General features: G+C 39.6%; 1 protein-coding gene across 1 annotated transcript in view; it reads right to left on the bottom strand.

Moving 5' to 3' along the window:
* CAB39 (calcium binding protein 39) overlaps positions 1 to 27,143 on the bottom strand; it is a 78,104-nt gene that overhangs the window by 20,550 nt on the left and 30,411 nt on the right. Inside the window, exons 2-3 of the mRNA XM_081096399.1 lie at positions 21,932 to 22,087; positions 899 to 1,063 (exon numbers count right to left, since the gene is read on the bottom strand). Coding sequence (XP_080952525.1) covers positions 899 to 1,063; positions 21,932 to 22,045 — 279 coding nt within the window. The 5' untranslated portion in view covers positions 22,046 to 22,087. The remainder of the gene's footprint in view (positions 1 to 898; positions 1,064 to 21,931; positions 22,088 to 27,143) is intronic.

Below are 27,143 nucleotides of genomic sequence, written 5' to 3'. Positions count from 1 at the left end.
GCCCCTCAGTACTATGTATGTATGTGTGTGTGTGTGTGTATGTGTGTGTGTGTGTGTGTGTGTGTGTGTGTGTATATATATATATATATATATATATATATATATATATATTTCTCAGACTGGTACCAAGGGCCATTATTCTCACTGTTGCCTGACTAAATAACATGGCATGATCAGCTGTGTAAGTTTGGGTAACAATCTCAAAAGTATATCAGAGCTCGGCAGGAGATGCAAATGGGTAAAACAGGGGAAAAAGCAGGCTGCACTGTCTGCCACACACCCAAGTGTGGATCTCCTGCTTCAGCTGAGGGGCCATGGAGGACTACAGGCCCCATGTTACCAGAGTCCAAAGTTTCAAGAGAAGCCAGAAATTCAAAATTGTGTATAATACCTCCTGCTATTTAAATGATATTCTAATTTAAACATTTAAAAGCTGTGCCAAGCAAAACACATATGATTTCTGCTGTAATGAATTCTCAACAGGTAAAAACCAAAACCAAAAAAATATCCACCATAATGATGTTCTCAGAGATCTCATCTACCTCTAAAATTCTAACATTCTAGGTCATCTTTAGATTGTTTATTCCTTGAGAGCCAAGGGCCCGTGAATTATGTAAAACAGCAGCTGTTAATTACAGACAACCTAAATAAAAGGGCACAATGAATACCTAAGAACCTCCCTGTATGATGTGGTAAAATAAGGGGAGAAAAGCCTAGGACACACTTGAGTTCCTGCCCTGGCTCTGCTAACAGGAGGCAGTGTGGGCATGCTTATAGGCTGGCAACCCCTGAGCCAGGAGCCTGGCAGGAATCTTCAGATGTTTCAAAGAAGGGAGGCACATGGAAAAGGACTATGAATGGGGTGCTGTTGGTGAAAAGTAAGAGACTGGTCTCTTACCTCAAAGTCAATGAGCTGCAGGTCCGCCACCAGGGTGCTCAGAAGCCCACTATTATATAGTTCTTGAGCGAGCTGTGCCACTGCTTCCGTCTGCGGCTCTTTTTCATTTGTGCCATAGAGAATTTCTTTCATGGCAACCAGATTTTTGGAAACTTCTTCTGTGGCCTGATTTTGAGGGAGAGGAAAAAAACAATTCATTTTAACAAACATATATAGCACACCTACATTTGTTAAATATCTTCGCTATGTACTCATGGACCTATGTACAAGCACCAAAAGTGGACAAGCCCAAGATGCCCTCAGGAGTTTAACACTGTGCATGTGTGTACACATGTGTGAGCCAACACACATGCTCAGCAGGAAAAAACAGAAGATTCACATGTACACTTGAACACTGAAAACAATATTATGATAGAAATGCAATGGGAAGAAAATACTCAATTCTGCATCAAATGGGAGGGAAACAACAAGGAAGAGGCACATGAGCTGACCCAGAGACTGGAGACACCGAGTAGCAAGAACTGGGGAAAAGGAGATTTGAGGGGCAAGAACTGGGATGAGACAGGCATGAGGGGGAGGAAGAAGCACAGGGTCTGTTAGAGAAAAGGTGTGGAGCAAGGGAGTGAGAGCAGAAAATGAAGCTGAAAGAGGCTTTGAATGCAACAGTAAAATATTAGCAATAAGTAATACGTCACTTCTGGCCATGATGGATGAACAGGGGCCAGATTTTATCTTTCCTCACGAAAAAGACTAAAACATTGGAGATAATTATGAAACAATGAGTTCTAAACATTGAACTTCAGGCAGTATAGGACAGTGACCTCTGAGAAGGGAAACAAATGAAGTGAACTTCACAACTGCCCAAGCTGACTATCAGGAGGGAATTTCCAGGCTACATCACAGGAAGAGGAAGCCAGGCAGAAGAGGGGGCCTCCATGAATTGAGCTGAGCTGAGATGATAGAGCTGCGCATCTGCGGAGGCCAAGGAGACTAGCATTCACAGCAGGACAGAGTACTGTGTCTTTAAAAGGTAATTGGCTGTTTAAAGCATAAATAATTGTATTCTAAGGTTATGACACATGCAGAACAAAAACATGTGGCAACAACAACTCAAATGTGGGTAATGGAGTATAGTGTTGTAAAATTCTTATATATGAAGCAGAATAATATTTCTTGAAGACAGACTTCAATAAGTTCCAGTTATACACTCTAAGTCCTAAAGGAACCACTAAAAAAACAAACAAACAAACAAAACCACCAAAGAGTTATAGGTAATAACAAAGGAAACTCATGTAGAGTTCTAAAGATAGATGAAAAACATAAAGGCTATAAAAAACTATAAAAGTCAAAGTATTTGTGAACAGAAATCAACTTCAAGGAGATTAGTAATACAGATTCACAGGACACAAGCATTTCATGGTACCTAAAGAATTAAATTATCTAGTTCCAAGGTACTCCCTTCTACAATCTTCTATCCTCTTTACCAAATAATCACATTGCTTCACCTTAAATATTTCCAGTGTCTGCAGTGTTAGCAGATTCTGGAACCAGGTAGCTGTCAGAAAATTTTATGAGATGAACACTGCCTCACTATAGTGTCTGCTAGTCCTGGGGCTGCACTGCAGGGCAGGCAGTATCCTAACTTCTCTTCCATAGAAAGGCTCTTGAAGGCAGCTTGCCCATTGCCCCTAAATAGTCTTCTTCCAGGAAACCTCTCAGCTTCTTTAACTATCCTCCTAAGAAAGATAGCGCTAATGTTCCAACCCTATCTAAAATGGAATAATGCAGAAGACATCAGACCATTTCCCTACTAATGTCACAAATATTAATGTGGCCCAAGGCTACCTTTAAGAATTTTTGCAATTATATCATACTAGTGACCCGGTGCACAGATTTGTGCACATTGAAAGGAAATTAATTAGAAGGTGGCCGGCGGGGCGGGACTGGGCAAGAGGAGCTGGACACACCCTGGAGCCAACCTCCCACGGTCCCTCCCCAGTGTCTGCGGAGTGAGTGGGGTCCCTCTAGTAGGTGGGGGGTCCCTTGGCCTGGCCTGCGGGGATCAGGCTGAAATCGGCTCTCTGACACCCCCCAAAGGGTCCCAGAGGGCACTCGGCAAAGTTGCTATGGTACAGGGCGTGGAATGCAAACACAAGTGTGCAGTATATCAGATTCAGGGCTGATAGTGCCCCAGCAATAACATAACCCACAGCCGAAGGTGGAATCACGTGGCCCTGCAAGTAAACGGGCTCCCTCCTCTGGTTTTGGGGTGAGTCACCCGAGAACCACTGCTGCTAAGTCAGTGCATGTGGTCAGTGTGCGTCATAGCGACCTGTCGGACAGTGGGAGGGACACACAGCATATTAGCCTTTCATATATATATATTTCATTCAAAACCAGATCTTTGAATGACAATACAATGAAGGCTTTAACTCTCTTGACTATTTAATTTCATTTCATTAACAGTGCAGCATTCAACATTGTGGAGGTATTTCTGGATTTGGAAGGACATCCAATATACTAGCTATCACTCTTCTGTTTGTACGGTCTGAAAATCTGATAGGTATGCTTCCCATGGCCTCAATCATTAACCAAAATGTTGAAAAGGAAATAACCATAAAGGAATCATTATACCATTGAATCATTATGTTCTTTTCAGTAACTATCTATTTACTAATAATCTTTGGGCATGGCCACTCAACCACTTACATACGCCTATTTCCAAATCATATTCAAGTGGCATTTTGTTAAATACTTTGATAAAATAAGAATAACTATTCCTTCCACACTTTCTGAACATAAGAAAATGAAATAAAGTTAATTTGGCAAGACCTTTTATGCTGACATCTACTAACCACTATTTTCTATTCTAAGTGCTTATAAATCCTCCTCCTAAAAATCCCATTATGAAACCTTAATCCAGTGGTTCTCAACCTTCCTAATGCTGCGACCCTTTAATACAGTTCCTCATGTTGTGGTGACCCCCAATTTCATTGTTACAAATTGAACATAATTAAAACATAGTGATTAATCACAAAAACAATATGTAATTATATATGTTTTCCGACGGTCTTAAGCGACTCCTATGAAAGGGTTGTTCGACCCCCAAAGGGGTGGAGACCCACAGGTTGAGAACCGCTGCCTTAATCAGTCTCAATGTTAAGCAGAATCTTAACATTTCCAATCTGCTGTTACTACTGTATTTGCTAATGACTCAGCTTTCTGACAGTTTGTCAACCAATATACAAATTTTCAGTCTGACCGGTGTGGCTCAGTGGTTGAGCATCAGCCGCTTGATTCTGGGTCAGGGCACATGCCCAGGTTGTGGGCTCGATCCTCAGTAAAGAGTGTGCAGGAGGCAGCCAATGGATTATTCTCTCTCATCATTGATGTTTCTCTCTCTCTCTCTCTCTCTCTCTCTCTCTCTCTCTCTCTCTCTCTCTCTCCCCCTCCCTCCCTCCCTCCCTCTCCTTTCCTCTCTCTGAAATCAATAAAACCATTAAAAATTTTTTTTGAGTATCTCAGATTGTACCTTTTCTGGGCCAATAGATCAAATCATTTATCAATAGTAAATGTTCTCTTAAATCTAGTTATATGTGCTTTTTCAACTTAATTTTACTAATCTTCATTCTTAAGATATTCTCTTTAACAGGGAAGAATCTGACATTTAGTAGGTTTTCTGAGTCTATTTTCTGTTGATTTTACACCAGTGACGCTAAGTAGTAGGCCTCAGCCCCCAAAGCTTCTCTGGCTAGATCAAAGTTTTGAGGCTCATAGCAATCCTTCATATGCCTCACTTTATACTCTTCTCTGAAATCACATGATTTTAAATCTAATTTAGATCATATTCTAGGCTCTCTTCTGAGAGCAAAAGATGAATAAGAAGGAGAAGGGGTGAGTGATAGGCAGAGTATGGGGTTTCTTTTGGAGGTATGAACTGTTCTAAAACTGACTGTGGTTATGGTTGCACGTTATGTGTGAATAAACTAAAAACCACTGAATTATACACTTTAAATGGGTGAATTATATATGAGATGTCTCAACAAAGCTGTTTAAAAAAAACAGGGAGGGGAGAAGCAAGGAAATAGAAAGCTCGTTGCGCTAATTCTGAAATGAAAGCCCACCTGAATTCACATTTAAATCCCTCACCTTACCTTTCCTATCGCATACATTGTGGGTGGGGAGGAAACACCAATGGAATTCCCTCATCTGCTAATGAGTACACTCATCTACCCATGTTAATCCTCTCTGCTTCTGGACTCCATCTATCTCCTGCCTTCTCAGAACTCATCCTGTCTGTTATCTCATCTTCTAATATAGTCAACTTCCCTCTCACTTGATTTTAAATGTGATCAAGACTCCCATTAACAAAATCAAACTCTCCTTTGACTGAATAACCCCCTCCTAGTCACTGTCCCCCATAACATCTACCTGTTTGCTATAGTCCACATCTTTTTCCTATTCACTCTTCAATCCAAATCCATGTGGCTTCTACATCTAGTTACCAATGCCATTAAATACAATTTCCCGTCTTCATTACATGTGAGCTCTTGGCAGCATTTGCAGTTGTTGATTACACCCTTCTTCTCAAACCACCCCTCCTTTGTCCTCAGTGACTCACCACTACCCTAATTTTTTCCTTCCTGTCTCCCTTTTGGCTCAGCCTCCTTGACTAGACCATTTAAATATTGGAATTCCTCAGGTCAGGGTACAAGGCTCTCTTCTCATTCTATCTTCTCTCCCTAAGTGATCTCACCCACACCCACAGCTTTAATTAACACCTCCATGCAGACGCCTCACAGATTCCTATCTCTAATCCAGTTCTTTTACTAGTACACCCAGCAGCCTACTCAAAATGATTCCACTTGGATGTCTCAAGGTCCCTCAAAACTAATGCATCTAAAACAACTCATGATCTTGCTCCAATGCCTGGTATTCTTCCCTTGTTCCCTATTTCAAGGAGTGATACTACTATTGATGTGAATATACATGTTAAAAGTTAGAAATCATCCTCAACTCTTCCTTCTTCCCTACCTGACCCCAATATCTAATTCATCACCAAGTCCCCCTAATCCATCTATTTAACTCCCCACCCCGACCATGACTACCCAAGTTAGAGTCCCCATAACTACTACCTACTTGGCCTACTAAGTAGCCTATTGACTATTTCCTTGAATCCCTTAGAAATCACTCTCCATAATACACCTACAATGATCTTTTTATAACGCAAATATGACTGTCATTCCCTCTGCTTATAATGCTTTAATTACTGACTGCTCTTAGGATGAAGGAAATTCCTTCTTAACATGGCCCATAAAAGCACTCATGGTCTGATCCTACCTCTCTGACCTTACACATGCACTACAATTTCTCCCTCACTACCTATTCACTACTACTCTGGTCACATTGGTCTCCTTTCAGAATCCTTGCACATATGGTTCCCTATGCTTGGAATGTTCCTTGTGCCCATATCCTGCCCCACCTCCTGGCCAACTCCTATTCTGCCTTCATTGCTCAGCTCAATGATCACTTCCTCAGAGAAGTCTTTCTAGGTAAATTTTATCATACATTCTACTACCACTATGTACTTCTTCATAGTGTTTCTCCAGTTGTATGTAATGCTGCCTTACCTTGTAATTCTCAATTAATGTCTGCTTCCTTCTGTATTCTATTAGGAGCCCAGTGCTTGCAGGTGCTCCATACATGCATGAAGAAGGGTTGAACATCAGCATACTTGATCACTGGGATATAAAATCCAGATGTAAAGAAATGTGTGACACTGTAAGTCAATGAATTCCCCCCAAATGTAGTGCCGATACAAGGACCTGAAGGTAGGACACCTTGAAACCTCTCATCAAGAAAGTTAAGGGAGACTACCTGACAGAGTTAAGTGGTAAGCAAGGAACCTCCCTGTGTTCTTACAGGAAAACCAGTTCGGTATTATAGTCTGTCTATGGGGAGGGGTAAGAAGAATACTTTCATCTTTCACTTGCTCTATTTCAGATTTATTTGAATGCTTTACAATTCATCTTTTGCTTTTTTAAAAAACAAAAAGATAAAGAGAATGAGACAAATAGAACGAAGTGCTAACTATGTTGTACTAATTTCATTTCTACTTCTGTTTCATCCCCATAAGACACCCCCATAATTTTTAATATTTCTAACAAGTAACTAAGTTTATGTCTATACCAGAGGCCTGGTGCACGAAATTTGTGCATGGGTAGGGTCCCTAGTGGCTGCCAGCTGCTGGCCAGGGCCTTCCTTTATTCTATGCCGCCCCCGGTGGTCAGCGCACGTCATAGTGAGCAATCCAACTCTGGGTTGGTCAAACTCCTAAGGGGACACTTTACATATTAGGCTTTTATATATAGAGACTAGAGGCCCAGTGCACAAAAATTTGTGCACTCGGGCGGGTCCCTCAGCCCAGCCTATGCCCTCTTGCAGTGTGGGACCCCTTGGAGGATGTCCACCCCAGTGGGGACCCTCACCCCATGGAGGTTTGGCCAGTCTGGGTGAGCGGCTGATGGCTGTTTTCAGGCTGGCCACACCCCCTTTACGGTGGGGAGGTCCCTACTGTGGTGCCTGACCAGTCTGGGTGAGGGGCTGAGGGCTGTTTTCAGGCTGGCCAAGCACCCTGGTGATGTAAGCTCCCAGACTCTCCTTTTTTTTTTCTTTCTGAGATTTATTTACCTTCTATAATTGAAACTTTGTTGCTTTCAATGGAGCTCAGAGCCGGCTCCTGCTCACTCCAGCTCCGTGGCCATGGCTGGCTGAAAGCAGGTATCTGGGGTTTATTTGCCTTCTATAATTGAAACTTTTTGCTTTCAGTGGAGCTCAGAGCCGGGCCACGGCAGGCAGGGAACCTTGGCTTCCTCCATTACTGGAGCAAGCAAGCCTCCTGCTCACTCCAGCTCTGTGGCTGCCGGCCGCCACCTTGGTTGGGTTAATTTGCACATAGTCGCTCTGATTGGCTGGTGGGCGTGGCTTAAGGTGTAGCAAAAGTACAGTCAATTTGCATGTTTGTCTTTTATTAGTATAGGATATGTAAGTAGGTTAACCTTAAAAAAGAGTGCCACAAATGATGCAAAATAAAAAGCTAAAGACTGGAATGGGTCTTAACAGTAAAAAGCCTGACTCAAATTATTCGGAAATAGATAATAGCAATGGGGACAAGAGGCTTCCAAACCTGGTCATTTCCATGGTTAGTTACCATTTATAAAATAATCAGCAGCATGATATAAAAGAAAAACTAAAATTCTTCAACTTTATTATTAGCATTATTAGCAGTCCTAATAAGAGATTAAACTCATATTTCAATAATTTTTGTACCCCATTACATGAACAATTACAAGTTGATTAAACAAAAGCTTTAAAAAACGGTCCAAATATTACTAAAAGATAATCAGAAAAACTTAAGAAGTCAATTATTTCACCAGAAAAGGCAATGCAGCAAGTATTTATGGGCTGAAGATGCCACACACAGAATAAAATTGAACTGTTTACATTTGACCTGATTCCCTTCACCAGCATTTACACTAGTCACCCCATCCAGTTCCCCATCTCTGGCCTGCCTGTATCATGTCAGTATGGTCTCTGCCTCTCTGACCACATCCTCCTTATCTGTCACCTTCCTGCCTGTCCCCTAACATCTACCGAGTCAGCTATTCACACTTATAGCTCCTCCAAACACTGTATCCTTTTCAAGCTGCTGAGATCATCGTGTCACCTAATCCACTGGGCTCCTAATACCATGTTACCTGTCCTGCTAAGACTGCATGTTTCAGCATGCAGTTTTCTCAGCTCCAGGTTTCCTGATCCCTTAATCAACATTGGATATCCTTTACTAAAAACTTTTCCTATTTAGGCTCCCAGGTTCTCAGCACTGTACAAAAAGTGACGCACCTGAGCACACTTGGTTCACTGAAATTCATGCTGTTCGACTGCCTTCAATTCAGTCAGAAACATTCCTTCAAACTGGATTGATTTAAAACCAGTAACTCCTGGTAGCAACTATTTCAAAATTGCTCCACTTCACTCAGGAGATGTTAGTCTGTCTCTCTTTCTCTCTCTCTCTCTCTCTCTCTCTCTCTCTCTCTCTCTCTCTCTCTCTCTCTCTCTCCTCTGTATCTGAACATCTTCCTTTATACTCCTTCCATATTAAGACAGATGTCCCATCGAAAACATCCCTGGTTTCCTCCATGTGTTGTGATGCATTTCTGTCACCCTCTGTTTCAACCTGGAGACACACCAGAATCACTTGGGAGACTTGAAAAGGAGATGCCCACTCATCCGAGAGACTTATTAGTGATAAAAGGAAAAGGGGTACTTTTACAGAGATGCCACAAGAACCACCAGATCAAAGTGAACAGTAACAAGACTATTGGCCTCAAGTGCCTCCTGACAGCACACACAGGGACATCATCACTTCCCTGGTTTTATTGCCCAAAAGGCATCATCCTGCATTGAATCATGAAGAACCTCAGCCAAATGCAAATTAAGGGACATTCTATAAAACAGTGCTGGAGTATGAAAGGCAGAGACAGAGAGATTGTTTCAGATTAAAGGCAACTAAGGAGATGTCACAACTCAACTCAAGGTGTCATCCTGAATTGGATCCTGGTCCAGAAAAAGGATACTAGTAGGAAAACTGCTGAAATCTGAAAAAAGGTCTATGGATTAGTTAATATTACTTGGTCAATGTTTTTCCTGATTTTGATCATTTTACTGTGGTTATGTAAAATGTTAACATGGGGAAGCTGGGTGAAGGGTACTCGTTTGCAACCACTTTATGAGAATCTGTAAGGATATCCCACCATGTTAACAACAGTGGTAATTTCATGTGGAGTGGAATGAGATGAGCTTTATATTTTCTTTATACTCATTTGTATTTTCTAAAGTCTTTAGATTTAGAAATCAATTACAACTATTAGGCTTAATGAAGAAAGCACAGATCTCCTGCACACAAAAACACCACCGCCTCCCCAACACACACACAATCCCACATTACCTAGAATGTTTATGAAAAGAGAAAGAGGAAAACGTTGAAAATTTCAGCTTCCTTTCCCCCTACTGAGTGATTTCAAATAAACAGAGCTTTGGCAAACAGATGCTGAAGTAAGAGAGAAAGAATCTGATGACTCTTAGGTTTTGAGCCAGAGATATAGAGACAACATTTTTAAACCAGTCAATCGAGAAGAGAGAGACCAATTTTGGGGCAGAGAAAATAAATTCTGAGTTGAAATTTTAAGTTAGAAGTGATGCCACAGTACGGAATCATAGCATCTTAAGTGTTGAAAAAGATGCTAGAGGTCATCTAAATCAGTAGTTTTTAAGTGCTTTTTGGGTCACTGATATCCTATTTTCTACTCCTGCCTGCCACAATTTTTTCAAAGAAAAAATCTTATGTAGAATCCCAATAAACAAATTAGAATAAAGTAAAACTGAAAAAGTGAATGAAGGGAGAAAGAGCCCCTGGAACCTGTTTCCCTAGAGTACTCTTTGCATTTTTGTGGAACATCAAGTTTAAAAGCAAAACATATACTTTCCCTGCCTGTCCCCATTTCTAACCAAAATAAGAATTCCTGCTATCTGTCTCATGAGAAGTATCATGCTTCTCTAGATAAGTGGGTAGCAAACTTGTGGGTCATATGGTCTCTGTCACAACTACTCAACTCTGCAACTGCAGCAGGAAAGCAGCCATAGACCACAGGTCAATGAATGGGATGGCTGTGTTCCAATAAAACTTTCTTTACAAAACCAGGTAATAGGCTGACTTGGTCCACAGTTTATTGACTCATGCTCTAGACAATATTTGGTGGGTAGAGAAGATAGGTCAAAGAGTATGTGAACCTGAAATTAATTGTAGACAACCATCAAATCCTCTCAATTGTCCCTCAGAAATCTACTCTCATATCTTGCTTCTCCTTCTTACCCTTAGCTTTCCTTGTCACCAGAGTTCTCTTAGCAAGTTCGTCTTCTGCCATTACATCCATCTTCCCAGACACACTTCTAATCTCATCTCATCTCTGACTGAAACATTGCTAATAGGAATGTAAAATGGCACAGCACTCTAAGAAAAGAGTTTGGTGGTTTCTTAAAAAACTAAGCAAGTGCTTACCATGTGACCCAAGATAGCATTCTTGGGCATTTATCCCAGAGGAAGGAAAACTTAAGTTCACACAAAACTGGTATAAAAATGTTCATAGTAGCTTTATCTGTAATAGTCCAAAACTGGAAATAGTCCAGCTGTCCATCAGGTGAATGCCTAACCACACTGTGGTAAATCCAGAAAATGGACTACTATTCAGCAATCAAAAGGAATTATTGATATACTGCTTGCATGGGTCTCATGGGAATTAAGCTGAGTGAAAAAAGTCAATCTTAAAAGGCTACCTACTACATGATTCTATTTAAAAAACATTCCTGAAATAACAAAATTACAAATTTGGAGAACAGATTAGTGGTTGCCAGCAAGGGTTAGGGATGGGGGGATTGGGGGGGGGTAGGAAACCAGTGTTGCTATAAAGGGATAGCAAGAGGGGGGCCTTGTGGTGATGGAATAGTTTTGAATCTTGATTGAGGTAGTGGTTTCAAAGAAACCACATAGCTATCACATGATAAAGCAGGGTAGAGGCCCTCCCCCAACTCATATACATCAATATATATAAAAGGCTAAGCCACCATCTGACCATCTGGTAGGTATGATATGCACTGACCACCAGGGGGCAGAAGCTCAATGCAGGAGCTGCAGACTGCGGTGACTTGGTAGCAGCGGTTCTCAGGTGACGCACCCTGGAACCAGAGATGAAGGAGCCCGCTTCCTCACGGGGCCACGTGATTCCACCTTCGGCTGTGGGTTATGTTGTTGCTGGGACACTGTTGGCCCTGAATCTGGTTTAGTGCACACTTGTGTTTGCATTCCACACACTGTACGACAGCAACTTTGCAGTGCCCTCTTGCACTCTGGGACTCCTTGGGGGATGTTGGAGAGCCAGTTTCGGCCTGATCCCCACAGGTCTGACTGAGGGACCCCGGCTCACTCCGCAGACGCCCTTAGAGCCACAGAGCTGCCCCAGGTGTGGCCAGCCAGAGAGGGACCTCTGGAGGTTGGCTCCAGGGCGTATCTGGCCCATCTCACCCAGTCTCAATGCACCAGCCACCTTCTAATTAATTTCCTTTCAATGTGCATGAATCCATGCACCGGGCCACTAGTATATTTATAAAACTGGTGAAATGTAAATAAGGCCTGTGGGCTGTTCAATGTCAATTTCCTGGTCTTAATATTGTATAGTTATGTGAGATGTTACCATTGAGGTAAACAGGGTAAAAGGTAGACAGTATCTCCCTGTGTACTTTTGTGCAACTTCCTATGAATGAATAATTACTTAAAAATAAAGACTTAAAAGAAAGTAAAACAACAGAAGATTTCCTCAACTCTCTAAGTATATCTTTAGGCTGTATGCAAGGCTCTTTTCAATCTACCACAACCTACATTTTAGCCTCACTTTCCACCATTCATTTATATCTTGTCACCTCTATAAAGTCACCCTGAACTTGTCACTGTTCTTCTGAACATGCCAGACTTTATGCTGTTTCACATTCCGTTCCCTCTCATTCTTTGCCTGCCAAACACCTTAAAACCCAGTTCAAATGTCACTTTAAACTTAATGCTATCTCTGAAGAGGTACGGACTGCATCATCCTTTTGATTCCCACAAAATTATTGGTATCTCCAAATACCTGTACTATATTGTATTATTTACATACTTATTTCCTCTCCTAGATTATAAACTCCTTAAAAACAGGGAAAAAAAATTTTTTTTAATATATTTTATTGATTTTTTACAGAGAGGAAGGGAGAGGGATAGAGAGTTAGAAACATCGATGGGAGAGAAACATAGATCAGCTGCCTTCTGCACACTCCCTACTGGGGATGTGCCTGCAACCGAGGTACATGCCCTTGGCCGGAATTGAACCTGGGACCTTTCAGTCCGCAGGCCGATGCTCTATCCACTGAGCCAAACCAGTTAGGGCAACAGGGAAAAAATTTTGATCCATGTGCCCATCTATTTGCCCCAATATATGAGGGCACTAAAATTTCTGTGGATTCAATCAAGTTTGGAATCTTTTACAGAAAAGATTACTTGCACTGTCACTTTTTGCAAAAGACTATCTTGCTATATAATGTACACATGCAACTCAGCATAATAAAATTCCCATAATTGAGATGGGAATCACTGTATATAAAGTCACTGTTTTTAGAAACAATTTTTAAATAACTTATTTAGCAAAAATTTCCATGTTTCTGTTCACCATTAGTTTATATAATCAAATTTATTATAATCTGCATGTAAATAGTTATTACTGAGAAATGCCTCAAAGAACCCAGATTTTTTGGGGGGAGGGGAAGGTTTAAATCATTGTTTTTTGGTTTGTTTCTTCATACCTACTCTTTAGCAAAAGAATCAATTTAAACAAGAGCCCTCTGAATATATATGCCAATCTATATGTACTGCCTTAATATCAGTTCATCCTCAAAAAACTATTAGATGACCTTAGTGAAAAAAGGAAGTTCTTAAATCAAAGTAAATTAAGATAAAGAATGTGAGATGGAATCTGTAAGTAACCTGAGAAATATTGTTGGTGCCAAATATTTGAGATAATGAGAGCAAGTCTATCATCATATTAATTCCTGTATTAACTTTCAAAAAGAAGTCCTACACACACGCGCAGGCACACACGACTCTCTGTGGAAAAAAAAAAAAAAGTCTGAGTGTTCTAAGCTGAAAGATCATGGACTAAGAAAAACCTATTAATAACCTCTGGTGTTAAAGATTACTCTAAACAAGTTTAGTAACCATGAGTCACTGTTAAATGGTCACCCTATGAAAAGACTCCTCCCTTCCCCCTCTTAAGTATGCCAGCAAACTTACTCCTCTCCTGAAACGAGTGAATGCAGCTATTCAACACTGTGAACACACACATTCACAGTGATGAAGGGAACCAAGTGTGTGCTGAGCGAGGCAGCCATACCTTCTTTATATAGTATGCAGTGGGCAAAGAGTGTATAAATAGCCACTTCGTACACCAGACCTGTGTGGCTGTCAGCAATAAAAGAACAAATTCCACCCCACCCAATTTCACCCTCATACCCCAAATATCTAAAAATAAAAATGGTAAGATAAACCATTTTTTCCTAAAGGTATGAAAAAAGTAGTTTCCAAATTATTTCAAAAAGGTGTGGCATAGTTCCTAAGGGACTAATCTATTTGTATTATACATAATTCTTTTAAAAAATATTTTTATTGATATCAGAGAGGAAGGAAGAAGGAGAAAGAGATAGAAACAGCAATGATAGAGAGAATCATTGATTGGCTGCCTCCTGCACACCCTCTACTGGGGATTGAGCCTGAAACCTGAGCATGTGCTCTTGATCAGAATAGAACCCAGGACCCTTCAGTCTGCAGGCCGACGCTCTATCCACTGAGCCCAACTGGCTAGGGCTTATATACAATTCTTTTTTTTTTTTTTAATATATTTTATTGATTTTTTTACAGAGAGGAAGGAAGGAAGAGAGTTAGAAACATCGATCAGCTGCCTCCTGTACACCTCCTACTGGGGATATACCCGCAACCAAGGTACATGCCCTTGACCGGAATTGAACCTGGTACCTTTCAGTCCACAAGCCGACGCTCTATCCACTGAGCCAAACTGGTCAGGGCTATATACAATTCTTCATATGGCAACTGTATACCATATAAAACAAGTACACCAACATATTACAAGTAAAGGAATAAACACTCAAATGTTGTATTTATCATTTGTCTATAACATCTCAGGAAATGAGAAGCTGCCCATAGATATAATGAATAAAGCAGAAATAGGCATTACTTTACTATAGGTTTGGCAGAGTCAGGAGTGAATACCATCTCTGAATCTAATATGATGGGTTACCTAGGAAACAAAAGCTTCCTTCATGAGGATTATGAGAATAAGAACAGGAAATTACTCTACCTCAAAATAAGATGGAGGACTATTCTCTACGAAGGCACCTTGCAAAATATAGTGTATCAATGTAAGAATAGAACAACCATGCAAGTTTCAATTCTTTCTGCAAGACCTGAGTGGTGACCTAGTCCACACCAAGACATATCCAGAGACAGGAAACTTGCTATCTACCAAGGAAGCCAACACCCACCTATTATTTTTCCTAATATCAAGATGAAACTAGACTCCCTGCTTTACTTCCAATCACAGGTCTTAATTCTACCTCCTACCACCCTCTGCCACCTCCCCTTTCCTCCTATTAGATGGTCCCCTAAAAACATTTTACTAAGAGCTCCAGGGCTCAAATTTTATTCTTCTGTATTTCACATCTCCAGTTCTTTCAACTATTTCTCATGGTAGACTTTTGAATTTCTGTACCAGCCTGGTCACGCCCCTCTCAACCCACTCGTTTCTCTACACCCTCAAGTATGGACTTGTCTATACAGAGAGGCTGTTCACTTTGGATTTAAGTAGTGTATTTTTACTGTATCAACCTAGGCTTTCAATAGCCTTTCTGGGGGATTTATTACATGATCTATTCACAGGGCCAACATCTGTGCTTTTCAAGCTATCATTCTCTCAGTTGGTACATGGGTAGTTTTCTTACCCTTTACTGTTACAAATGACATGCAACCACACATATTTAAAGAGTACATTTTGATAAGTTTGGACTTATTTACATATCCATCACCACCACGATTCTTCTGTACTCCATTTACTCCACCAACCCCACTCTAACCCTCCACATCTCTGCCAAACCCAAAGCAACTACTGATGTACTTTCTGTCATTATGGTTTCCATACAGTTTTGTATAAATGGAATCACACATTATGTACTCTCAAGTGTTTGGCTTCTTTCACTCAATATTTAATTATTTGAGATTCATTCATGCTGTTGTGAATAGCAATAGTTAATCTATTTTATTGCTGAGTAGTGTTCCATACTATTGGTGTACCCCAACTGGTTTATTTACACACCTGGGCTCTTTCCTGTTTGGGACTTTAAATTACAATTAAAGTTGCTATGAATATTTATGTGTAAGTCTTTGTATGGACATATATTTCTTAAAATGGCTAGGTATGTATAAGTTTAGATTTTTAAGAAACTGCCAAACTATTTTTCCAAAGTGATTGTATCATCTTATGTTTCCATCAGCAGTTCCAGTTGTTATGCATAATCACCAATATTAGTATAACAAGTATTTTTAATTTTAACCATCCTATTGGTATGTAGATAACTCATATCTTTTCTTTGAAGTTCCCTGATGATTAATATCTTTTCATGTGCTTATCTGAAATCTGTGTATCTTCTTTGATGAAGTGTATATTCAAATTTCTTGCCTACTTTTTACTGGATCATTTGTTTTCTTATTAAGTTTTGAAAGGTCTTTAAATATTCTGGATGCAACCTTTTATCAGATAAATGCTTTGCAAAGATATTCTATTTGTGGTTTATCTTTTTTATTCTTTTAACAGCATCTTTTGAAGAGGATAAGGTTTTAGTGTAGATGAATTCCAATTCATTAATTTTTTTCTTTTATAGAGTATGCTTTTGGTGTCATGTCTAAATATCCTTTGTCTAACCAAGGATATTTGGTTAGCAAATATCACAAGGCCACAAAGATTTTCTCCTGTTTTCTTTCAGAAGCTTTATTATTTTAGGTTTAACTTTTAGTTGTGTGATCCATTTTTGAGTTCATTTTTATGTATGGCATGAGGTATGGGACCCCCCCTTTTTTTGCATATGTGGCTATCAAATTGGTTCAGTACTAATGGTTAAAACAACTATTATTTCTCCATTGAACTGCATTTGCACCTTTCTCAAAAGCTTCCCTTACATATGTGGGTTTATTTCTGGATTCTCGATTGTGTTACACTGATCTATACGTCTATACCACACAATTTTGATTACTGTACCTTTATATTTCTTGCAATTAGATGGTGTGAACCCTACAACTTGGTGTCATCCCCCCTCCCCCCAGCTGTTTTGATTATTCTCGTTCTTCTGCATTTCCATACAAATTTTAGAAGCAACTTGTCAATTTCTATAAAGTGTGCTGGGATTTCAATAAATCTATAAATCAATGTGGAAAGAATTGACATCTTAACAACATTGAGTCTTCAAATCCATAAACAAGGTGTTATCGCCCACTTATTTAGGTCTTCCATCTCTAGTGATATTTTAGTTATCAGTGTATAAGTCTTTCACTTCTTTTGTCAGATTATCCCTAAGTGTTTCATATTTTTTGATGCTATTCCAAATGTGTTTTTTAAAATTTCATTTTTGGGTTTTTCATTGTTATTATACAGAAATATGATTGCTCTTTATACACTGATGTTGTAACCTGTAACCTTACTAAATGCACCCTATTAGTTCTATGAACTTTTTTTAATAGATTTTTTTAGCTTTTCTATGTAGATGATCATGCCATTCATAAATAAAGACTGTTTTTTAATTCCTTTCCATGCCTTTTATTTCTTGTTCTTGTTTGACTGCACAGGCTAGAATCGCCAAGTACACAATTGAGTAGAAGTGGTGAAAGTGGACATTCCTATCTTATCCTTGATCTTGGAGATAAGCGATTCAGTGTTTCACTGTTCTGTGCAATGCTACTTGTAGCGTTTCTGTGGATGCACTTTATATTACGGTAAGAAAGTTCTCTTCTATTCCTAGTTTGCTGAGTTTTTATAGAAAATGAAGGCTGTGGTTTTTTATTCCCCCCACGTCTACTAATGTAATGTCAACACAATAAATTACACTGACTGATTTTTTAATGTTAAACTAGCCCTACATTCTGGAAATAAATTCCACTTGGTCATGATGTTATTATCCTACTGTTAGATTCAATTTGCTAATTTTTTGCATCTATGTTCATAAGAGATATTAGTTTATAGTTTTATTGTAATGTCTTTGGTTTTGGTATTAGTGTAATCCTGGCCTCATGAAGTAAGGTAAGAAACATAAAAATTTTCTGGATAAGTTTGTGTAGAAACTGTGTGATTTCTTACATGTTTGGTAGAAATCTCTAGTGAAGCCATCTGTCTCTAGCTTTTTCAGGATGGTATCCTGCAACAGATCACTGGAAGCTAAGAGTAATCCAGTAATCAAATCCACTGGGCGTAATTAATCATGCAACCAAAAAAAAAATTCCTGTCCTCTGAGCATCCTGAAGTACAGAGGGAGTTAATTAATGAACACAAAACTGAAAGCTACTAGGACCAACAGGACACACCTCTTGAGAAGGGTCATTTATCTCACTGCTTCTGTGGATAGTAGCACTGAAAGGGAATGTGATACTTGGCCAGCATCATAAAATTCAGAACATACCTGGCTATGATATCCTCTTACTAGCCACAAACTCAATATACAAATCATTACAATATTCCAAATACCTGTTTTATCCTATTTAGTAGGAATTAAGAAATCAGCACGAATCCTAATGTGACAATGTTTCATGTTAATTCTGCTTTTACTCCATTTTCAATAAATACAAAGTTATTGAGCCCTGTCTTTGGAAGGCTTATATTTTAACAGGGGGAAGAAATATTAAACAAACACCATTAAGTACATTAAAAATGTTAAGTGCTACATAGGTAAACAGAGGAAGATCAGTGAGAGCAGGAATGTCAGAGGGCAGGGCTGCATTTTACACAGTGGGTGGTTGGGTCAAGCGTGACACTGAGCAAACACTTGAAAGCAATAAGGGAGTAAGCTGGGGAAGAACATTCTAGGCAAAGGTAATTGTCAAATGCGAAAACTTAAAGGGTGTGACTAGAGTGCGTGACTAGAAAAGGAAGCCAATGTGAGGAGAGTACTAAGAGAAGGAATCATTGAGGCCAGGGGCCAAGGGTCGGCATTTATTTTTCTGTAAAAGAGCAGACAGTAAATATTTTAAGCTTTGCAGGCCACATAAGTTTGCATTATTCTTCTTTGCTTTTTAAACCAACCCTCTAAAAATGTTAAAACCATTTCTAGCTCATGAGCCTTTACAAGACAGGCCTAGGCAGGATTTGCCCTGTAGAACTTAATTCGAGCCCTTGTATAAGGACTTTGACTTTTACCCTGAGAAAATATCATTTGATTCATGTTTTAAAAGAACAACTAATTAGAAGATCAATACAGTAATCCAGAACAGAGATCATGACAGCTCAGACTAGGCTGGTAACTAGGAAATGGGGAGAAGTGATTAGATTCTGGCTTTTTTATTTTTCCTCCCAGATAAAGTGGATGGATTTGCTCATAACTGGACTTGGGAAGTGTGAAAAGAGTCAAAGATGACTCAAGACCTTGGCCTGAACAATTAGAAGGATGGAATTTCATTAACCACTAGAGGCCCAGTGCACGAATTCGTGAATGGGTGGGGTCCCGCGGCCTGGCCGGCAACCGGGGCTATCTTGCCCAGTACCAATCGGGGCCGGCCAGCCAGGAAGAGGGACCGTGGGAGGTTGGCTGGTCAGGGGGGAAGGATCACGGGAGGTTGGCTGTGGGAGCACACTGACTACCAGGGAGCAGCTCCTGCACTGAGCATCTGCCCCTAGTGGTCAGTGCTCATCATATCTACCGGCTGATCATCCGGTAGTAATGGTCGCTTAGACTTTTATATATACAGATTAAGGGAAGATGAAGATTGGATGTATAAAGTATGTGTTTTACTTTAAAGCAAAGTAGAATTCCTATTTCTTAGATTCTACCATAACTTTGAGCTACTGTATTTATTCTTCCATAACTTCAGAATCATTTTTTGTCGTTACAAAAAGATCCTGTGATTTGAATGATTAAAGGTTAATTTGAGAAGAAATGGCATCTTAACTATATTCTATTTGATAACACAGACCAATTATTCTATTGTGCCTCTGAATAAGGTTTTACAATTTTTTTCATATAGGTTCTTGCATACTTTCTGATGAAAGTATTCGCAGACATCTTATTCTTTTTTGTTGCTATCATAAATGAAATGCTTAAGAAAATAATTTCTAGATTGATTAGATTTTTATCTTTCCATTGTTTTCAGGTCTCAGTTCCCTCTCATCACCACTTGAATTAGTTGCTACCTCCTTCCGAATCTTGATAAGAAAGGGAATCAGAAATTTCAGGGTTTTTCTCCCTATTCTTAATCCATCCTATCCTATATAATAAAAGGGTAATATGCCAATCAACCAAACAGCAGAACGACCGGTCGCTATGAAGCGCACTGACCAGCAGGGGGCAGGCGCTCAACACAGGAGCTGCCCCCTGGTCATCAGTGCGCTGCTCAGCCACAAACCGGGCTGACACAGCAGCAGTGGCGGGAGCCTCTCCCACCTCTGTGGCAGCGCTACAAATGTCCGAAGGATGGCTTAGGCAGGGAGAGGGCCTAAGCCATCAGTCTGACATCCCCTGAGGGCTCCCAGACTGCTAAAGGGCACAGGCTGGGCTGAGGGGCCACCCCCTAACCCCCGACTGCATGAATGTCGTGCACTGGGCCTCTAGTTTCAGAATAAATAGATTTTTCATGGATTGCTATTCAGAGTTGCCCGCTTCTTTTAAAATAAAATTTATTTTTTAAAAATTCAACTATTTTTCTTTGCCTTATAATAGCAGAAAGGTCTATTTGTGATTAGGTATAGAGCAGGATTCCTGACATTTTGGGCCACATAATTCTTGGGGGTGGAAGAGAGGTTTCATGTTTAGCAGCATCTCTGGCCTGTACTAACTAGATGCCAGTAGCAGCCTCTCATTGGGTTATAACCAACAATGTTTCTAAGCATTGTCAAATGTCCCCTTGGAGGACAAAATTGCCCCTGTTTGAAAACCACTGATTTTAATCAAGTAGATGATATGAACTCCATCAGAGACTAAGCTTTATCATTATAGGATTCACCTCCAATGTCACTTCCTCAATAAGAATTCCTCCATATAACCTATCTAAATTAGGATACTCTCCCTACCCAACGCCACCATACATACACACATACTCTTTTCATTAAATACCACAGTAGATTTCAAAGTGTGGTCCGCTTTCAAGGGGTTCGTGGGGTCAAAACTGTTTTCAAATCAAACTAACATACAATTTGCCCTTTCCCACTATACTGTCATTTGCACTGACTGCTGGTGCTGACCCCTTAGCCAGACTCAAAGCAGTGACACCAAACTATACTAGCTGTCATTGTAGTTTTTATCACCATGCACTCAACTGAAAAAGAAAGAAAGTAATGTATAGGGAGGTTCTGAAAGATGAATAGGGCTGAGGTGGAAATGGATGGGGGGTGGGATGGGGAAGAATAAGACAAAGACATGAAAAACAGTATAGCTGATCATGTGCTTTAGTTACTTTCAATGAACAGAGGCAAGTTGAGATGCTAGAACACAAGAATAAGGGAGGGGTTGAAATTCACCTAGAGAAGAGAGATGAGGTCACAGAGTCTTGTGTGCCATGCAAGGAGTCTGCAGTGAAGGTTTAAGGCAAGGGAAATATTTTAGAGATAGGAAAGGTCATGAGGATCTTCACTAAGTAGGAATGGAAGTCAGAATCAATTCATAAACCCCTCAGGAAGTAGGGATTTGTACTATCAGCGAAAGATGACATTTTGAAGGAGAGCAGGGAGACAAGATTGGGATGAAAGTCAGGTTTGGGCTGTAGTGATTAGGTAGAGGGAGATATTCATCATGGAAACAGGGAACACAGAAAGAAAACCAGAAGAGGTTAACTCCCCAGGAAGACTACTGGTGGAAACACTGATTTTAGGAATCAGATAAATCATTTCAACAATAAAAAAACACAAAATTTAAGTAAACTTGAAAACCTCAAATGAAAAAAACGAAGAAAAAAGTTAGAAATATGTTTAGTAGTCAACAGTACAGGAGAAAACCTGGTGTTTAAACAGTAGCAAATGTTGTATTTTAAAATACAAATTGGGATTTATTAATTTTTTTTAAATCACCTCATAATTTATTCACATTTGCTCCTAATCAAAAGATTGAAAATACAAAATAATGCCAAATACATACCTTTTCTGCTTTTTTGTCAGAAATGTCTTGCTTCTCCAGCACGGCCATGCTCTCCTTCAGGTTCTTCACGATATCTGCTGGAGACTTGTGAGACTTCCCAAATGGGAACGGCATGGCGGTGGCAACAGGCACCTCGCTGCACTCTGCCTGCTGTAGCTGGGGACACAGTACAAGGTACAAGTAAGAAGAAAGTGATGTCAATTAGAAGACATACTTTCTAAATCAGTAGGAACTGGGAAATCTACCAGTATATGTGAGAAATGATAATACAGATATATCTTAGAATTGTAGAACACTTCTACTTTTCAAAAACCTTTTTTATCACCTGCTCTTCCAACCGTTTCCATTTGAGGAGGAACATGCAGGTGCTGACAATGTAGGGGCAGCAGCTATCCTTCACAGGGCACCTAGTTCTGCCAAGCCAATGCTGAGTACTAAGTGGCAAAACCAGGTCAGGTCTGTTTTGATCCAAAATATCCTTAATAGCTATCTCTATTTTACAGTTGAGAAACTGAGTCAAAGAGCCTCAAAGTTTAGGTAAGGACCGTAGTCAAATAGCACTAGCAACAGGCCCACTATCTGGGTCTCTCCAGGGGCCTCTCTTCCAGTGTTCATGCTGTTCCTAAGTACTTTGGTGGGCACATACTTCCACAGCCCACCCACCCTCCCCTTCCCTCCTCTTCAGTTAGTCACAGCATAGGAGTTGGAGAGAACCTTGAACAAACCTCCCATCAGACCCTCAAATCCTTAACAACCAGTTTCAACGTGTACTCTTTCTACCTACATACAACTATCTCCTATGAAGGAACTCACGGGGTAACACCATGCAGATAATGAACTTCTGAAAGTTCTTAATTTTTGTGGGCAGCAGAAAACAACATTCCCACCAAATCAACCACAATATTACATGGTGCAAAAAGAGCCATCAGCCTGGCCAATGTGGCTCAATCGTTGAGCATCAACCTATAAACCAGGTGGTCATGGTTTGATTCCTGGTCAGAGCACATGCCCCCGGTTGCAGGCTTGATCCCCAGTGGGGGGCGTGCAGGAGGGAGCCAATCAATTATTCTCTAATCATTGATGTTTCCATCTCTCACCCTCTCTCTGAAATCAATTTTAAAAATATATATTAAAAAAAAGGACACATCAACTATTCCAAGAACTCACCTTGAAAAAACAAAGTTAACAAGACAAACAATGTAAGTAACTTGGGAACATGTCAGAAGTGACTCAGTGGTTGAGTGTCAACCTATGAACCAGTAGGTCATAGTTCAATTCCCAATCAAGGCACATGCCCAGGTTGCGGGCTCGATCCCAAGTAGGGGACATGCAGGAGGGAGCTGATCAATGATTCTCTTTCATTACTGATGTTCCTATCTCTCTTTCCCTCACCTTTCCTCTCTGAAATCAATAAAAGAAATATTTTAAAAAGTTATGATTTCTTTCACTAAATAAACTAAAATAAGTTAAACTCATAGGCATTAAACCTGGTATAAGATACCAAAAGATAACACTTTTGAGAAGAACCTTATGGCTCACTTAGGTCAGTGGTTTGCAAACTGTTTTTCAAACTCCTATATTTAACTGTCCCTGATGCCTACCCCCACCTCTGTCAAATTAGAGAGAGGCAAATCTCAGATAGCTCAACCCTACTTTGTCACTCCCCCCCCATCAACAAAAAATTTCTCTATTGCATAGCATTATACTTCTTTTGAACTTTGTCTAAGACTTCATTTGAAGAAAATATTTGACTATTTTTCTCTAACATTTGAGATACAGCGATCTACATATCTATTTACAAATAAGCATTCAGGAGAGAAAAAGCATGCAAATAAATGCTAATGTTAAACTTACAATTAAATTATGGACAGGTATGTTATTTTGTGACATTTTGATGTGTTTTCTTCTGAGCACTCTCTATACTCAAATATCACCTATCTAGCTCATATTCTGTCAGCTTGTAAACCCTTCATTGTTTAATTAAAACCACACTTTATTAAACAAAAGGAAATGTCCTCAAACATAGGTTCTCAAAATTCAAAGGTGCATAAACTTACTTCTGAATATCTTTTCTATGACAAGAATTGTGGGTCAATTATAGGCAACTTACTCCCATGGGACTGTTATGTTTTTCTTTTATTACCTGCCTACATGGAACACAAATCCTGGATAATTATTTTCCATCATGTTTCTCTTTTCAACTTTTTTTTCGAGGGGGGTGAGGAGAAAAGAGGTTGATTCTCCATAAACATTGCGGATTCACACAGTCAACTCTCCGAAAATATCTTTTCTAGTACTCTACAACGAATGGCAGTGATGCCACAGTCAATGCTGGGTGGAGGGTGGGAATGAAACGGTATTTTGCAGGAAATGTTATGGTGCTATGCAACAGAGATATTTTCAGCTCTGGCTCAATGGTGGAAGAAGTGACTTTCCAGGGCAAAGGGGATTTTAAAAAGTCTTACTATACACCAAATACTGTTCATAGTACAGAGTACAGCTGCCAAAGAGAGCACAGATAAGGAGAGGCACAACACATTACTCCTCGTAATTAGTACACCAGGCAGTCAAGAGTTTGCAGAACATATAAACTAATAAGGCTGTATTTTGAGGAAATACAGTGAGCAACAAGGACCGAAACAAGAAGTGGTTACTCCTCAGCAGGATCCAGTCACAGTGGTGAAGCTATTCATGACATGCTCACATTTGCTCTTCTTCTCCTCTCCCTCTCATTCCCTCACACTTCATATATTCCTTTATGATATATTATTTTAAAAATATAGTTAAAATAATTAAGTAAAAAATAAAAACTATACAAATAATTTTATTATAACACTTGTAAATAAGAATGATATAGTTCTTATTTTATTTGTTTATTGACTGATTGATTTGAGAGGGAGAGAGAAACATCGATTTGTTGTTGGTTGCCTCCTGCATATGCCCTGACCATAGATTAAACCCACTACCCTGGAGCATTGGAAAGAAGCTCCAACCAACCGGGCTACCTGGCCAGGATTATATAGTTATTATTTTAAAGTATTAATGTAATAAACAAATCCTTTGTTTTCTTTCATTTAGGTCCTCAAATTCACCAATTCTTACACAACTCAACTGTCAAAGATTTTGCAGAGCAAAGACAAGGAAATAACACCCCTTAAAACTTCTGCCTTAGAATCTGTTTCTTATGTCTAAGTTTGCTATGTATTAAGCTTAAATATCTTATACTAATGTATGCTACTCAGTGATCCAACTTTTAAAATAATTAACTGACAACATAGAAAAGTTTAAAATTAATTAATGGCTCTTATGTGAAGACCAAGTGGGTAGAACATTGCTAAAAGGGAAAGAAGAGTCATGCTTTAAGAAATAGAGCTCTTATTAAACATGTTAGCTTAATATGCATAGAGATACTGAGTATTGATTGTTACTGAATTTATGAGTGTAATAAAGAAAACATAAGCAGCTTGTGCCAGATGTTATGAGTAATATGGTGAAATCATGGATGTGTCATACAAGTATGCTCATTAAAGTTGTGGAAAAGATACCAAAAACAATCGATCCAAAGAGTTGAATAGTGGAGAAGGAAAAGGAGGGAAGAACTGGTATTTTTTTCTTACAAGCCCTTTTTGTAACTATTTGCCCTCCTTTAATTACACACATGTATTATTATTTTTTACACGTGTGATTTTGAGAAATCAATGAATTATCTAAAACAATCCCTCCTTAATACATAAAAGGTATTATCCGTAACACAACTGAATGGAAAGCTAAATGAAAAAGTAAGGCTACCAATGAACTAATTGCATTAATCGTGAAAGCTGGATAGAGCCAGTAAATTATAAGTGTTTTTCAAACTTTGATCATGATCTACAAGTAAGAAATGTATTTTTTTTTAAATATATTTTATTGATTTTTTACAGAGAGGAAGGGAGAGGAAGAGGAATACAGAGTTAGAAACATCGATTCAGCTGCCTCTTGCACACCCCCTACTGGGGATGTGCCGGCAACCCAGGTACATGCCTTTGACCAGAATCGAACCTGGGACCCTTCAGTCCGCAGGCCGACGCTCTATCCGCTGAGCCAAACCGGTTAGGGCAAGAAATGTATTTAATTACATACTTGTGCATGCGGATGCATGCAACAAAGCTAAAGCTGATTTTTTTCTATTGAATACAATTTTATTTTTAAAAAATACATGATTGAACAGATTCATGAATCACTAATTGATTTTAGTGATTATAAAGAGGAACAAAAAGACTTGGAACCAAATAAAAACTTTGTTTTAAAAAAAGTTGAGCTTCATTGCTTCAACTCTTGCTTCATTCAGTCTCCTCATTTCAATCCTTACTCATAAGAACTAGAGGTTAATCCCTTTGTCAAGCACCAAATGACTATCCAACAATGCTCATATAATAGCAAAGGCACCACTAATGGACTCTTTAGCCCACACTGCTTTTTCCCAGAAGTGGAAAAGTGCCTTCAAAAGAGCCTTGTCCACCATCAAGCAATACAGAAGCAGTATCATTCAAAGTGTTCCGGAACCTTGAAAGATGTGAAACACACAGGCATGTATCTGAATTTCTGAACTGAGAATTCCAAGAGTATGGAGATTCTCAAGCTAAAGGTACCAATGGTTAAAAACAAGGGCTATGATGGCTAAAAGACACCTTTCACCATAACAATCTGCCTGCCTTTCTTATTTCCCCCTTTCTTCCTTTATCATCAGCAGTATTTAATTAGAAGTATTGGGGGAATTTTAGGAACTAAAAATAGCAAGAACCCATTGATAAATGCCCTTCAGTAACTTTTCATTGCCCTTATAATAAAATCCAAATCCTTGCCCTGACCAGTTTGGCTCAGTGGCTAGAGCGTCGGCCTGTGGACTGAAGAGTCCCAGGTTCGACTCCAGTCAAGGGCATGTACCTTGGTTGCGGGCACATCCCCAGTAGGGGGTGTGCAGGAGGCAGCTGACCGATGTTTCTCTCTCATGGATGTTTCTAACTCTCTATCCTTCTCCCTTCCTCCGTGTAAAAAATCAATAAAATATATTAAAAAAATAAAATGAAATCCAAATCCTTGCCAGGGCCCTCTAGGCTTTGCCCATCTTCAACTCACAGCACAGCTCTCTGGCCTTTATTACATAAGTCTACCCATACTGAGTTCCTTCTGTTCCCTGAATATGCCTATTACTTCTAAGCCTGAGCGCCACATT

This window comes from Myotis nattereri, assembly GCF_964212035.1.
Source record: "Myotis nattereri genome assembly, chromosome: 7".
NCBI lineage: Eukaryota > Metazoa > Chordata > Mammalia > Chiroptera > Vespertilionidae > Myotis > Myotis nattereri.
The sequence above is the reverse complement of the archived record's forward strand: the minus strand, read 5'-3'. Positions and strand labels throughout refer to the sequence as shown.